A 12940-nucleotide genomic window follows, 5' to 3' on the forward strand; every position below is an offset into this window, starting at 1 on the left:
TTCACGTTTCAAGGAACTTTCAATAATTGCTATGTATTGTTTTCGTCAGTGTAGTATCTACTTTTTGTATTCGTATTTCGTGCACAGCTAATTAAAGAAAGCTTCGTAAATATGCGTTAGGCTCGTGTCATTCTATTTGATATTCCTGTTGCGTCTTCGAATTTTTATGTAACTTACGCAACTCAATAACAGATCTCGTTAGTCTTCGTTGTAACAGTTACGTGAATTTTGAAAGCAAGCTATCTCACGTTTTTTTTTTTTATCTTTCCTGATAATAAAGTTAATAATAATCCTTATCAGTGTATCAGGATGTTAAAATCGAAGAAATTCTGAATAAGTGAAACAATGACATAGGTATTTAGTTTTCGAATTCAAATTTTTCACCATTATTCCATATCTTTCTTTCCCCTGCGTTTAACGAAAGAATAAAAATTAATGTAACAAAGGAAATATGAAAAGAGATATTAGATTTTCTATTGTCCAATTGCGTAATGGTAATAAACGTATTGTTTGCCAGACGTGTACAATTACTCATGTTGCTTGACTGCCTGTGTAGCACCGGACACGTAAGATTACGGATTTTGCATATTTTAGCAGAGGTCTACGTACTGTAATTTTCCTTTGAAGGCAAGAGCCATGGCTCTTGCGAAAAGTATATATTCCAAAAGCTACATTTTGCGTAACTGCGAATATTTTCGCTGTTCGTAAATAGAAAATTGTACATTACAGTTATTCAGACGAATCAATATTTAAACGATCTTTTAATCTTTTTTATCGATTAAAAAACGATTACGTTTTATTCTACGCACGAATATAAGCGAAAAATTCCTCGTCTTTCGCTGACTCCCGTAGCTAACTAGGAAAATTCGTATACACCAAATAAATGTACAAACTCGGTTTTCGGAATCAGATACAATGCCTCGATTGGAAAGTAGATTTATTCTACGTTTCCTCTCCTCGTCGGTTGTACCATCGATTTTTACACATACTATAGACGCAAATAATTCGAGTAAACGCGTACGCATTTCATGATTCAATTCATCGCGTTGATGTTCCATATACAGGGTGGTTGGTAACCAGTGGTACAAGCGGAAAGGGGATGATTCTACGCGAAAAAGAAGTCGAAAATATAGAATAAAATTTTTTTTTTAATTTTTCCATCGAGACAACGATCTACAGTGAGATCTGTTATAACGAGACGCGACAAAGTGCACGCGTACCGAGCCAAAATTCAAAGTCGATTTTCTCGAAAACAAAGCCTCGAACGAAAAATTGTTATTCTATATTTTCGACTTCTTTTTTCGCCTAGAATCACCCCCTTTCCGCTTGTACCACCAGTTACCAACCACCCTGTATAATTCATTCTCCTTTCCTATACAATTCATCGCTATTTAAGCGCGTGTACATTTTCTCAACCTCCCTCTGCGTATCATCGTCTCACAAAGGTTAAAGATGAATATCCCTCAGTTACATGCGTACAGATTTATTTAAACACGACCGATAGGTTGTGCTTCCTACGGGTACAAGTGCTCTTACGTGACCGACACGTTAATTATGCATAAAAGAACGTCGTGGTGGGCGCCTATGTTTTTCGCACGGCTACTCGTTCGTACGACCGGTCGTGATATGTGAAAGTAATTAATTGTTATGTTCATCACCGATGCTAATTCACTCGAGCGTAGTTCTTGCTCTTTCCTTTCGTTATATCCGCTTTCCATTGTTCTCCGTTATGCCAGCTGGTTTCATGGCGGGCATCCGCTAACCGGAAACAATATGAAAAAAAAAAAGGAAAAAGAACATGATACCAGGAGGATCAACACCTACGCTCGAGTTAGGAAGAAGGAGAAGTTCCTCTCTCTGTTTTTTTGTCCGGTTTCTTCGTGTTGATTCTCTGAGAATTGGCATTTTCCTTTCTTGCATTCACTTGCATCCTTACGGGGGAAGTTTCGTGCACGTTTTATTCGAAGGAATTCGTACATGAATATTGATGTTGGAGAAAGATTCATCGGGCTGGTAAAGAAAGATTCTTGAGGAATTGTTTAGTCGAAAGATCTACGAACACGATCGAGACGCGTGTCTATGAACACGCGCGTGCTATGCTACGAAGCTCGGTTTATTTCTAATGAATTTTTTTTTATCGAATTTATCAAACGCAGCAAGCAAATTTTCTACATTTCTGAGAAAATTATCTACCTACATGTACATGTATGTGCTATTTGTAAGTACACGGACAATTTGGAACTTTAACTAGCGTTCATAGTTTAAGCGTAGAAATGGACGATGAATTAGTAATTAGGAGCGACGTTTGCTATCTTTTCGTGGAATCACCGGGTTTTACAATTAAATTACCGGTTGGAGATAGTAAGTGGAATTAATCTTACGTACTAGCGCGATATGTCTGCTCTGCAAAAAGATTTAAAAACAGATTCGATGCTGAAAGAGTTAAAGTCAAACTTTTCTCTGATGAAGTATCTACGTTACTTTTTATATATTTTGCCAGTGCCACTAAAAGTAGGACAAGTCGTTTCAATAACTTCAGCAGAGTTTTTTTGTAATAAGAAACACGAAACACCATTTTACAAGAATGTAATGTAACGTGATATCTCGTATCGCTATGATCGCAGTCTGTCGTATATCCTTCTATACATAGAGTTATACATAGAGTACAAGAGTATACATAGATATTTGAAAAATTATATAAAATTTCATAATATTTCATAACTCTATCAGTTATCACATTTATTATGAGTTATAAAATACAAAGGAATGTTTTTTTTATTATATATTATTTTATATTACATTTCTTATTATGATGTTATTTTAATTGATATATAATGTACTTTCTCTGTAATTATTTCAATAATTTTAACAATTTGCTAGTCTCAGGCAACGCATTACCATCGACCAATTGTAACTTCCTCGCCTGTGAAATTACTCGGTGGAATTTACCTTCTGCTTTTACTATTTAAAGAATTCCCTGATTTTACGCTAGATGGCAGGACACTGCAGGACGATAAACGCTTATATTGTAACCTTTAATATTTTCCAATATTTTGTTACAGTACGCTTATAATTTATTATTCGTTTAATATAGAATTTCACTCAATATAGTATTTAAAATTTTATAAAAAAGAAGTTATATTCTATTCCTCTTATTAACAATTTACAATTTTAAAAACCAATTGCTTTTACTAGCTTTATTAAAAATTAGAAAAGAAGACTAAGAAATCCCGATGCAAGGTATCGGTGCAGGTACGTAATTCGTTTATTTACAGACCAAATCGATATTTCAATTTCTATCGTTTCATTTATTTTGAATCTTGAATTGCAGTATTATTTTTGCTATTACCCTTAACGTTTAACAATTCTAATTTCATTGTCGAAGAATAATCTATTGTATATTTATAATTCACAACGGAATATTATCATCTCATTTAGATTCTTCCCTTTTCACAATTCGCGATGCAAACGAAAAATGTTGAGCATAACATTTCAATTTCACGCTTCGTTAGAAGCTATGCGAAGTGTAATGCGCGAGGGAAATTATAAAATCTGTACTTTGTACTTTAATGTGAGCACCACTTTCGTAGAATACCTGTGCTCGAATTATTCTGAATTATTTAAGTAAAAAGGTAGACATATACGTTACACTTCTCGCTAGAACCTCTCATCGAATTACAAGACTCTTGAAATGATAAGCGTATCAATTTCTCGATTAAATTACTTGCAAATGGACAAAAACGATATAAAAAATTCTACGGCAAAAGGCTTTTAATTTACTGAAGGTTACGTATTTTATACTCAATGAAATATTTGCGAAAGTGTATTATACAATTGTTTTTCGTTAATTTCGTATATTAATCTCCACAAAGTGAGCGGAAGAGCTTCTGTTTTGCAAAAATATATTTCATACACTTTTGTATGTCAGCTTTTCAGAAATCGAACCGATAAACTCCAGTTTTTCTAAGCTTTTTAAGTTCATTAGCCAAGTACACGATTAACGCCCAACATTTAAAAAAGCAATTATACAGGGTGGTTGGTAACTGGTGGTACAAGCGGAAAGGGGGTGATTCTAGGCGAAAAAAGAAGTCGAAAATATAGAATAAAAATTTTTTTTTTATAATTTTTCCATCGAGACAACGATCTATAGTGAGATCCGTTATAACGAGACGCGATAAAGTGCACGCGTACCGAGCGAAGATTCAAAGTCGATTTTCTCGAAAACAAAGCCTCGAACGAAAAATTTTTATTCTACATTTTCGACTTCTTTTTTCGCCTAGAATCACCCCCTTTCCGCTTGTACCGCCAGTTACCAACCACCCTGTATATTTCCATAAGTTCGTCCATCGCAAGAGAACGTTGATACGAGTGATATCGAGCTTCCATGTAAACCTTCAAAAATAATTCTCGCAACGTTATGGCTACGTTTATGCATTTTTTGGTTTTAAGTAAAAAAATGTAAAGTTCGAAAAATCTAGAAAATGCGCGTAATATGTAAAATATTCAAGCTAGAATACTTATTGTAATATCTAGCGGACGAAATAAATTCGTTTTAGAATCTATCTAGAATCTATTTTTTTTTTTAGTTATGTTCATAAAAATATAAAATTGCGCGAATATCCGCAGTCTGGCTGCCGCTTTGCTTCACCTTGCAATTTTCGGTTTCGTCAATGTGACTTCTGAGTGAGTCATATTTTTTAATAAGAAGGTTGCGACGCGGACCCAAAGCTAGTTGACCTGTGTTAAAAGATGCTGACACGGTGACGTGAGATTAAAACGACGAAACCGAAGGCAGGAATATCGAAAAATAGAAGAAAAGAAGGAGGCCGTGTCAAAATCTGATGACTCGTCGCTCTTACGATAACGTTGAGAAGAATCTGATAAACGTCACGCTAATTGTCAGCGTTATCCGCGAACTCTTCACGTTTGCCAAGTTCAACGTGAAAGTTCGCTTTTCAATGCACATCGTGCACAGTCTGCGTCATCCGAGTGAAACGCGTGTTTTTTTTTTCACTCTTTTTATCCCTGAAAGTGAAAGAATGAAACGCGCCTCCTGCCTGAGAAGAAACACATTATAGAAAGATTGTAATCTCTTATTTAAAAAGATTTACAACGAATTAGCGCTAATTAAAATAGCTGTCGAAAATTTCCTGCGAACTTATTATGCCAATTATAGTTACACATTAACGAAATTCCTCTTATGAAACATTCAAGTAACTGTCGTTCGTATTATAATTACGCAACAGGCTTCTATGTATTTAACAGTTCATTATCGAGCTGGTACGTGGACAAAAGGATTGTAACTGGCATAAGCCTCGATACGATCGACGAAATCGATTTAACACAGCACGTTATTTCACAATTTATTTCTATTACGCGATAGCGTTCTCCCTTCCTTCGTCTTTTTTGGCAAAAATAATTTGTATATTATCATAGTTAGACAGCACCAGTGGAACATCGATATACCAAGTGTTAGTAAGAGTTAACATTTTCATTTTATCAGGAAATAATAAATGCGCAATATTTTTCGTTTCATATTATTTTACTGAATTACGTATGATCCATTATGATCGTTTCGATAGAACAAGATGAATCATACGTGATTCAGTAAAATAATATGAAACGAAAAATGCTGTGCATCTATTATTTCCTTATAAAAGGAAAGAAACTTTTCGGACGACCTAATACATACGTAATAAGACTACAGTGAGTTGAAAAGTCTGTACTAAATGTAGCATAGCGCAACGCACCTTAAGAGTTAATATTCAGATAAAGTTATTTAAGCCACAATGAGATGCAAATTTTATTTTACGAGATAAGAGCTAATAATACCTAGATATGGTTAATATTTACACCGTGATGGGCTAGAGATTCTGCTAAATGTACAATAGTATATTTGCTGAAAGAGGAGTAAAGTTCTTTCACCGTGCAATTTTGTCCGAGGTTTCAAGTTGCTGCGTGAAGCTACAATATTAACGAGCAAGGGGTGGAAAAGAGGGAAGAACATTGAAGTAGCGGCACTGGTTCTCCAAGGAGAACTATAGAGCATAAGACTCAGACCTCTAGTTGTAAGGCTGAAGAACACGGGAGGGCTTATCGTACTGTCTGAAAGGGATATTGTGCGAAGTCCCATGGCACATGCTTTTTACATCGTCTTCTTGGACTCGAGTTGGTGATAACACGGAAGCTCGCTCGTTTCTCAATTTCGTGTCCGTGCTATCCATGGCAGTTTCAGATTTCGAGATCAATGAAGTTATCGTACTAGAAAAATTACTATGAAGCGTATACAGAGTATCCTACGCGATTCACGTTCATTCTGAGTATAACGACATTTTTTGCTCATAATTACGCCCACATACAGTGGCTATAAAAATTATTTGGACGTGCATCTATTTTTCAATGAGACGTTCTTTTTATATCGATCTATTTCTTATTTCGTATAATTTGGCTGACGAAATTATCGAAGTAATTAGACTGCGAATTTTTATGTATTTACGCGATATTTAAAATACGTGCGGCACGAAGAATTATACAGGGTGGTCTACGCGAAAAAAGAAGTCGAAAATATAGAATAAAAATTTTTCGTTCGAGGCTTTGTTTTCGAGAAAATCGACTTTGAATTTTGGCTCGGTACGCGTGCACTTCATCGCGTCTCGTTATAACGGATCTCACTGTAGATCGTTGTCTGAAGGATGGAAAAATTAAAAAAAAATTTTATTCTATATTTTCGACTTCTTTTTTCGCGTAGAATCACCCCCTTTCCGCTTGTACCACCAGTTACCAACCACCCTGTATAAAATATTCAAAAGAATATCGGGTACAATTTTTAGTAAGAAAATAAATTTCTATTTGAATTCTATTTCTTTAGACGCGTCCATAAAGATATATTATAAATTTGTATTAAGTTTTTCATGATATTTAAGAAATTAAATCTTTCATGCACTCGTATTCGCTATCTGATATAAACGTTTGTTATCTGAATTACGCATTATTATTGTAATAATATTTAATCTTTACAAGAATATTTAAAATTGTCACTAATGAGTGTAATTCTATCGTTGTGCATAATATGAAATGCTAGTCGTCATGCATAAAAATACAGTCATTATAAAATCGTATATAACTTACAGCTATTTCGTGCCACTTTGTTATAATATTTTGTTAATTACGTATGACGCGTACTGTAAAATATATGCATCTATAATCTTTGTTTCTAGCTTACGTAAACCTCGAAGAATATGGAAAGATGCGTGAACAGTAGAGAGATAAGTTTTGTCAGAAAAATTGGAAGTTATCTGCTCTCTTATAAGGTGTAGAAGCAGAAGAGGGAAAGATAAGATAAAAGAAAGAAAATTGTCTTGGAGTAACGCGATGATTAGAAATTTCTATTAAATTTTTATGGATAAATCATAGTTGATAAGAAATTAGATATTTGATAAATCTGGCCTCAATCTAATATAGCAATGAACGTTTAATATGAAATGTAAATAGAGACCACTGGTAATACGTAGGCTCTTAATAGAAAAGAGGAAAATTACTATGAAATACTTAGATATTTATACTAAAGCTGAGCGTAAAATACTCTAATTATTATCGGAGCAAAATATCTTGGAAATTTTATTAAACTGAGAAATCGTTCTACGCGATTCGTTTAACGCAAGGACTAAAATTCCCGAAATATTAAAAAAATCATACTTTATTAGAAGACAAGCAAAAACAATATTATTTTTAACGAAGTAATAAATTACGCTGGGCAAAGAATATATACATATACGTATTTATTGTTACGTAGAGTTATATCCTGCAGCAAAATATTCTTGGAAAGAGCTATAGGAAAATTTACAGAAATTGTTTTCAAATTTTTATTTCCACGCAATTTAAAGATATTAATATTTTAACGCTAAAATAAAATTTAAGATATCGTATACACATCGTATGTCGTATGCGTGCAACAATATAATTCCATTTCTTATGAATGAAAGGTCTCGTGACCAACGAGTATAGTATATTCAATGGACCGTTGGGAAGTCTGACTTATTCACCAGAAACATAACGTCTCGTTGTCGGTACCTACTACGTAAATTAAGTAATTTTACTAAAATACACGAGAGGTACGAATTCTTCGTCTGACATTTAATTTTCCGCTCGTTGCGTATTCTGTAACGCGTGTGCTTTCACAGCAACATCCACGTAAGTCAAAATGCACGCGTTCACGTAGTTACGCGTGTACTCGTGAACACAAAAGAGACGCAGACATACAGTCATTTTCACAAGTGGCGATTATTAATTTAGACCATCTAATCGTTTAGGTAGTTATGTAATTGTGTAACACCGAATGTTTTCTAGAACCGAACGCGCCAAACCGAGCCAAGTAAATCGTCAGGTTTATCATTGAAACGAATAATTTGCTTCAATTTGCAAGTTCTCGCGATCGCGTATCATTCATTGAAATCTGCCAAAATTCGTTAAATCTAGTTATAGTCTTAGTTGCGAGAAACGATCATAATATTTCTGGTAGATTATTTTCCTTTTCCAATTATGTCGTTAATTCTTCGTACGTCGAACATTCTTCTTTTTAATCGTAAAGTGACATTAAAATCGAGAAATCAACAGAGATATATCTATAGTGCTATATTTTTCTCCTGTCGTCTTCGTATGTTCACGACGAACGTTTGAGCTTCCTGTAGCAACACTTACCGAAGTGACAAAATCTTGCAGAAGATTAAACCTGAAAAGAATGTATATTTAAACGCGAGCCTACCATTAGGTAGGGTAACACTTACTGAAAAAACAAGCAGTATATTTATAGATATCCAGACGAAGAAGAAGATGCACTTACTCAAAACATTCGATTTAAAAATACAGATTCAAATTAATCGTAATACAAAGTATCGATCGGCAGCCAGATAAACCTGCCGTGAATTTCAAATGAGAAGTATAAGTATCTCCGTATTACCTAAAATGGATTTAATTTTCGCTAAATACTGCGACAAACATATCGTTACGTATACGAAACACAAAGAGCCGAGAATAGCTCAGTTAAGCTTAATCGATAATCAACTGTGTCATAACGCAAAATTGAAATAAAATTTATTAGAATAACGAGCAAAATGTTACAAATAGTTGAACATAGAAAGAGGAAGAAAACGAGGAAGAAGAATGGATTGAACTTAGAAAGGCGTTGTAAATTACCATCGAACGAATAAAATTAATTAAAAAAAGAAAAGAAACAAAGTATTATATACGTGATATTTCGATCTCACGATTTCCCAAAATTGCATAAGAGGCGTTCACCTAATCGGCAAGGTATAACGCGTAACTATACTTGAACCATTGGAACGTAGAACCAGCCAGGAGGCCCCCTTGCACAACAATTTTCTAAGTAACAATTTCAGCGAATCGACGATTGACAAGTTGTAGATTGTACTTTGCACTTTTATAATTTCATATCGAGTAGTACAATTGGGTAGCTCGTAAGCGAAGATTAAAAGCGAAAGAACGTGATAAGTCAGGTTTCTCGCTTTTCACGCCGGAACAATTTCAGAATTCAGTACATCCGATCGACCAATTCCAAAATTGTCCTTTTAATCGACTCTGTGCTTGAACGTGCCTTCGTAATTTAAGAAACGAGCAATTCAGAAGCCACACTGATCGACTCCATAAATTGGAAAATAGAGAATAACGATGCTATGGACATTACTTTAAATCGTTTTTCCAATCTACCGTTACTCGTGTCACTTTCTCGCGGTAACTGGACTTGTGGAAGCGAATCGTCTGTCTCTTCAAAATTCAGCGTTAAATCACGTTATCCGTGCGATGAAACCGGAAAATCGACAAAAAGTCGGCTTCGCCGCTTCGACTTTTAGGCGGCTGAAATATCGTTTGTCATAGCGTTAACACATCGAAAACATTGAAATATCGTTTGCTCGAACAATTATACCTTTGGCTAGAGCAAACAGATTCTTCCCGCTTTTACCCATTTTACATGAAAAATATCGTTCTCGGGATATAAAGCGACGCGAAGAAACAAGAAATCAACAGAAACGTGGCTATCACGCGTTCTACCGCTATCCGCAACCATGAAAATTCAGCCGTGTGTAAAGCTCGACTCAATTCCTTACCGAACTTGTCATTACCCCTTTGTAACTGATCGCTCGTGAAATTTCGCTAACGATCTTAGTTCAATCGCGCAAGAGGTCCGTTGTAACGCGATTAGCGGCCAGCCAGGAGTCACAGGAACACCTTGGTGGGTGGGTACGTGCGAAAACGTGGAACGTTAAACGTCAAACCCTTGGCGCGCACGAGAACGTTAAACGTTTGGTGGTCCGCTTTTTGTGCACGTTGCTGTATGAGAGAATAGAGGGAGGCCGGCAAACAGCGTACTTACAATTAGATATAGGAACACATCGAAAGGCGAGCGCGGGCGCACTCGTGACATCAGTCGTTCGCAGTCTACGCGAGTGGCACGGCGCGCGGTGTGCGGTGGCGTCGCGACGCCGGCGCAGTTTCGTCGATCGATTCCACGTTTTGCTAGCCGTGTACTCTCTCTCTCCGTTGGGTGGTGTGCAAGCGAGGTGGAACGGAGACGGCCAACTAGAAGGAAGAAACGGCTACGCGTTGAACGAGGAAGGAGCTCGAGGGTGAAGAAGAAGCGAGAAAGAGAGGGCGGGTGGCGAGGGTGAGAAAGAGAGTGACAGACGAGGAGTGGGCGAGGAGGGACGAAAAGGGAGAGCCGGACGAGGTATTGGTGCGCGTGTCTTTCGGCGACAACGCGTACGAACTGAACGTGTGCAGGACCCGAAAAAGGTGACAGATTACGGGGAAGGTTTGCTCGGGCCGAAAAAACTGGCCGGTACTTTCGGCTGTGTGCCTCCCTCGGTTAAAAATATTCGCGCACAGCGGTGCAGGATGTCAGCGTTGCGGATTTAGAAGAGACAAACGTAACCTTCTCGCAGGCTGGACGCCGGGATCGATCGTAATACAGTCTTCTTAACAGCCGGCTGACACTGGCCCGAAGACATGGATTACCGGTCTATTGGCACCAGGTGCGAGGATGATTGCCTGGAGAACGAGAAAGGAATCGGTTTTGCGGTAAGGGATGCATCCTTCTATGTGTTTTCGATCGACCATCGTTTCGTCGTAACTTTCACGCTATGACACATCGTGACCACTTTTGCGCGATAGATATTGCCTTATCCTCGATAGCCCGTTCTCTCTTTGCCGGGTGTTGCTCTAAGATGGTCTACGAGACGTCACCTGGGTTGTGTTTGTCCGAATATATCTCCTCGTCCATGTAAGATCTGGGTCTCCCTTGACGCAGTGCATCTGGTGATAAATAATACGAAGAAGATTAATGCCGTTTGTGACGACACATTGCGAAATTCATGCGCCAAAACAACGCACGATGAATATCTGCCCCGTACGTGCAGTCGCTGTGCAAGGGCTTGGACGTTAAATTACCAATCAAGAGGATTTTATCGCAATCGCTGTAGAGGGACGATAAGAAAAATGATTCATTATCGTCGAGTGGAAACCACGTGTCAAAATTTGTTTTTAATCGGATAAAACGATTCTAAATTATGCCACTTGACCGAGTGCAACGCTCCTTGCATCAATTACACAAGGAATTTCTTTTTTGTGGCCATCGGATTTCGTTTGATTTTTCTTTTACGTGATTTCTCTTGCAGAGGGAAGCGGATATCGACGAGTTTATACGCGTTTCGTTTTCCTTGTATTTTCATTGGGAAGCACTTAAACGCGACTCTGTGACTCGTAGAACGAGTATACGAAAAGCGTAGAGAAGTTCGTCGATTTGGGAACGTAGTTGCTCTATTTCTGGACTTTAAATCGGGTTACCTCGCATTTTTGAGATTTTGGTTTCACCGTGCAGTTACCTGGCACGTGTGATCATCGATGCATCACAATCTTACGATTGATACGTTACGTCGAACGGACTGTATACGATATCCATTTTTAATATCATACAGCAGTTGTGCTACGAGTTTGTTCTTCGAGTTTTGTTTCGTCGTCGCTGTTATCTAGTTATCAAATTATGAATCATTCAAGAAAAAAATATTCCACGTATTTCGTGCTCGATATAATCGATCACAGATTAGTTGAAAATTTATCAAGTTGTATATTTGCAGAAAGTAAACGGTGCAAGTGTCGTACAATTAGAGGTACGCGTGAATGAAAAATCCATATCCAATTTGAAAATGAGGACGGTAATTAGATCAGGTTCTTACCTGCGTAAATCGACAAGAAACAAATTGAAACATTTTATAAAACAACGAGCAATCTTGTTCCATTGCAAAACAAGATTTTTTATTATTCGAGAATATAATTTGATACGAAAGAATTAATCACGGCGATATTAAATATATAAAATAATACGATTAATCCACAAAACATTGTGTTAATAAAGGACAACAATGTCACAAAGGAAATGTACATTTTATACCAAAATAAAAAAAAAACACAGAAAATAAAAATTTCCTCGTTTGTTCGTCTTTACAATTTTATATGCACTTTCATTTGCGAATAAAATTAACAGTTGCCTGACACTGATATGTATTTTAAAATATTAAATAAAATATTAAAATATTAAATATTACGAAATACTGTCAATACCGGGGATTAAACTAATTATTTCGAGATAATGATCAACGCAATTTTATCATACAACCGATATAACGATGTTTATATTATGCAACAATATTCTCGTGTTACCTAAATATATAATTTTTAGAATTGCCGCAACGATAAAGTTTTTAACGAAAAACGCTACTGACCTTTTCAATTAGAACATTGTTCGACGAAGTACGTACCTTGTAGCAGATAGCTGAACTATCGATTAACATTGACCGATCTTTCGTATTGTATATCCCATATTACTTAAAATAGAAATCCTAGCTATGAACCTGTCCACTTTTGTTGGTCG

General features: G+C 36.5%; 1 protein-coding gene across 9 annotated transcripts in view; it reads left to right on the plus strand.

The window, feature by feature from the left end:
* Positions 1-12940, plus strand: part of LOC117153978 (uncharacterized) — a 70223-nt gene that overhangs the window by 11005 nt on the left and 46278 nt on the right. Inside the window, exon 1 of one of the 9 annotated variants that reach the window (XM_076617322.1) lies at positions 10456-11091. The exons of the other annotated variants lie outside the window; for them this stretch is intronic. Coding sequence (XP_076473437.1) covers positions 11020-11091 — 72 coding nt within the window. The 5' untranslated portion in view covers positions 10456-11019. Of the gene's footprint in view, positions 1-10455; positions 11092-12940 lie in introns of those variants that run through there. 9 annotated transcript variants of the gene reach the window in all.

The sequence above is a fragment of the Bombus vancouverensis genome, chromosome 3, assembly GCF_051014615.1.
Source record: "Bombus vancouverensis nearcticus chromosome 3, iyBomVanc1_principal, whole genome shotgun sequence".
Lineage (NCBI taxonomy): Eukaryota > Metazoa > Arthropoda > Insecta > Hymenoptera > Apidae > Bombus > Bombus vancouverensis.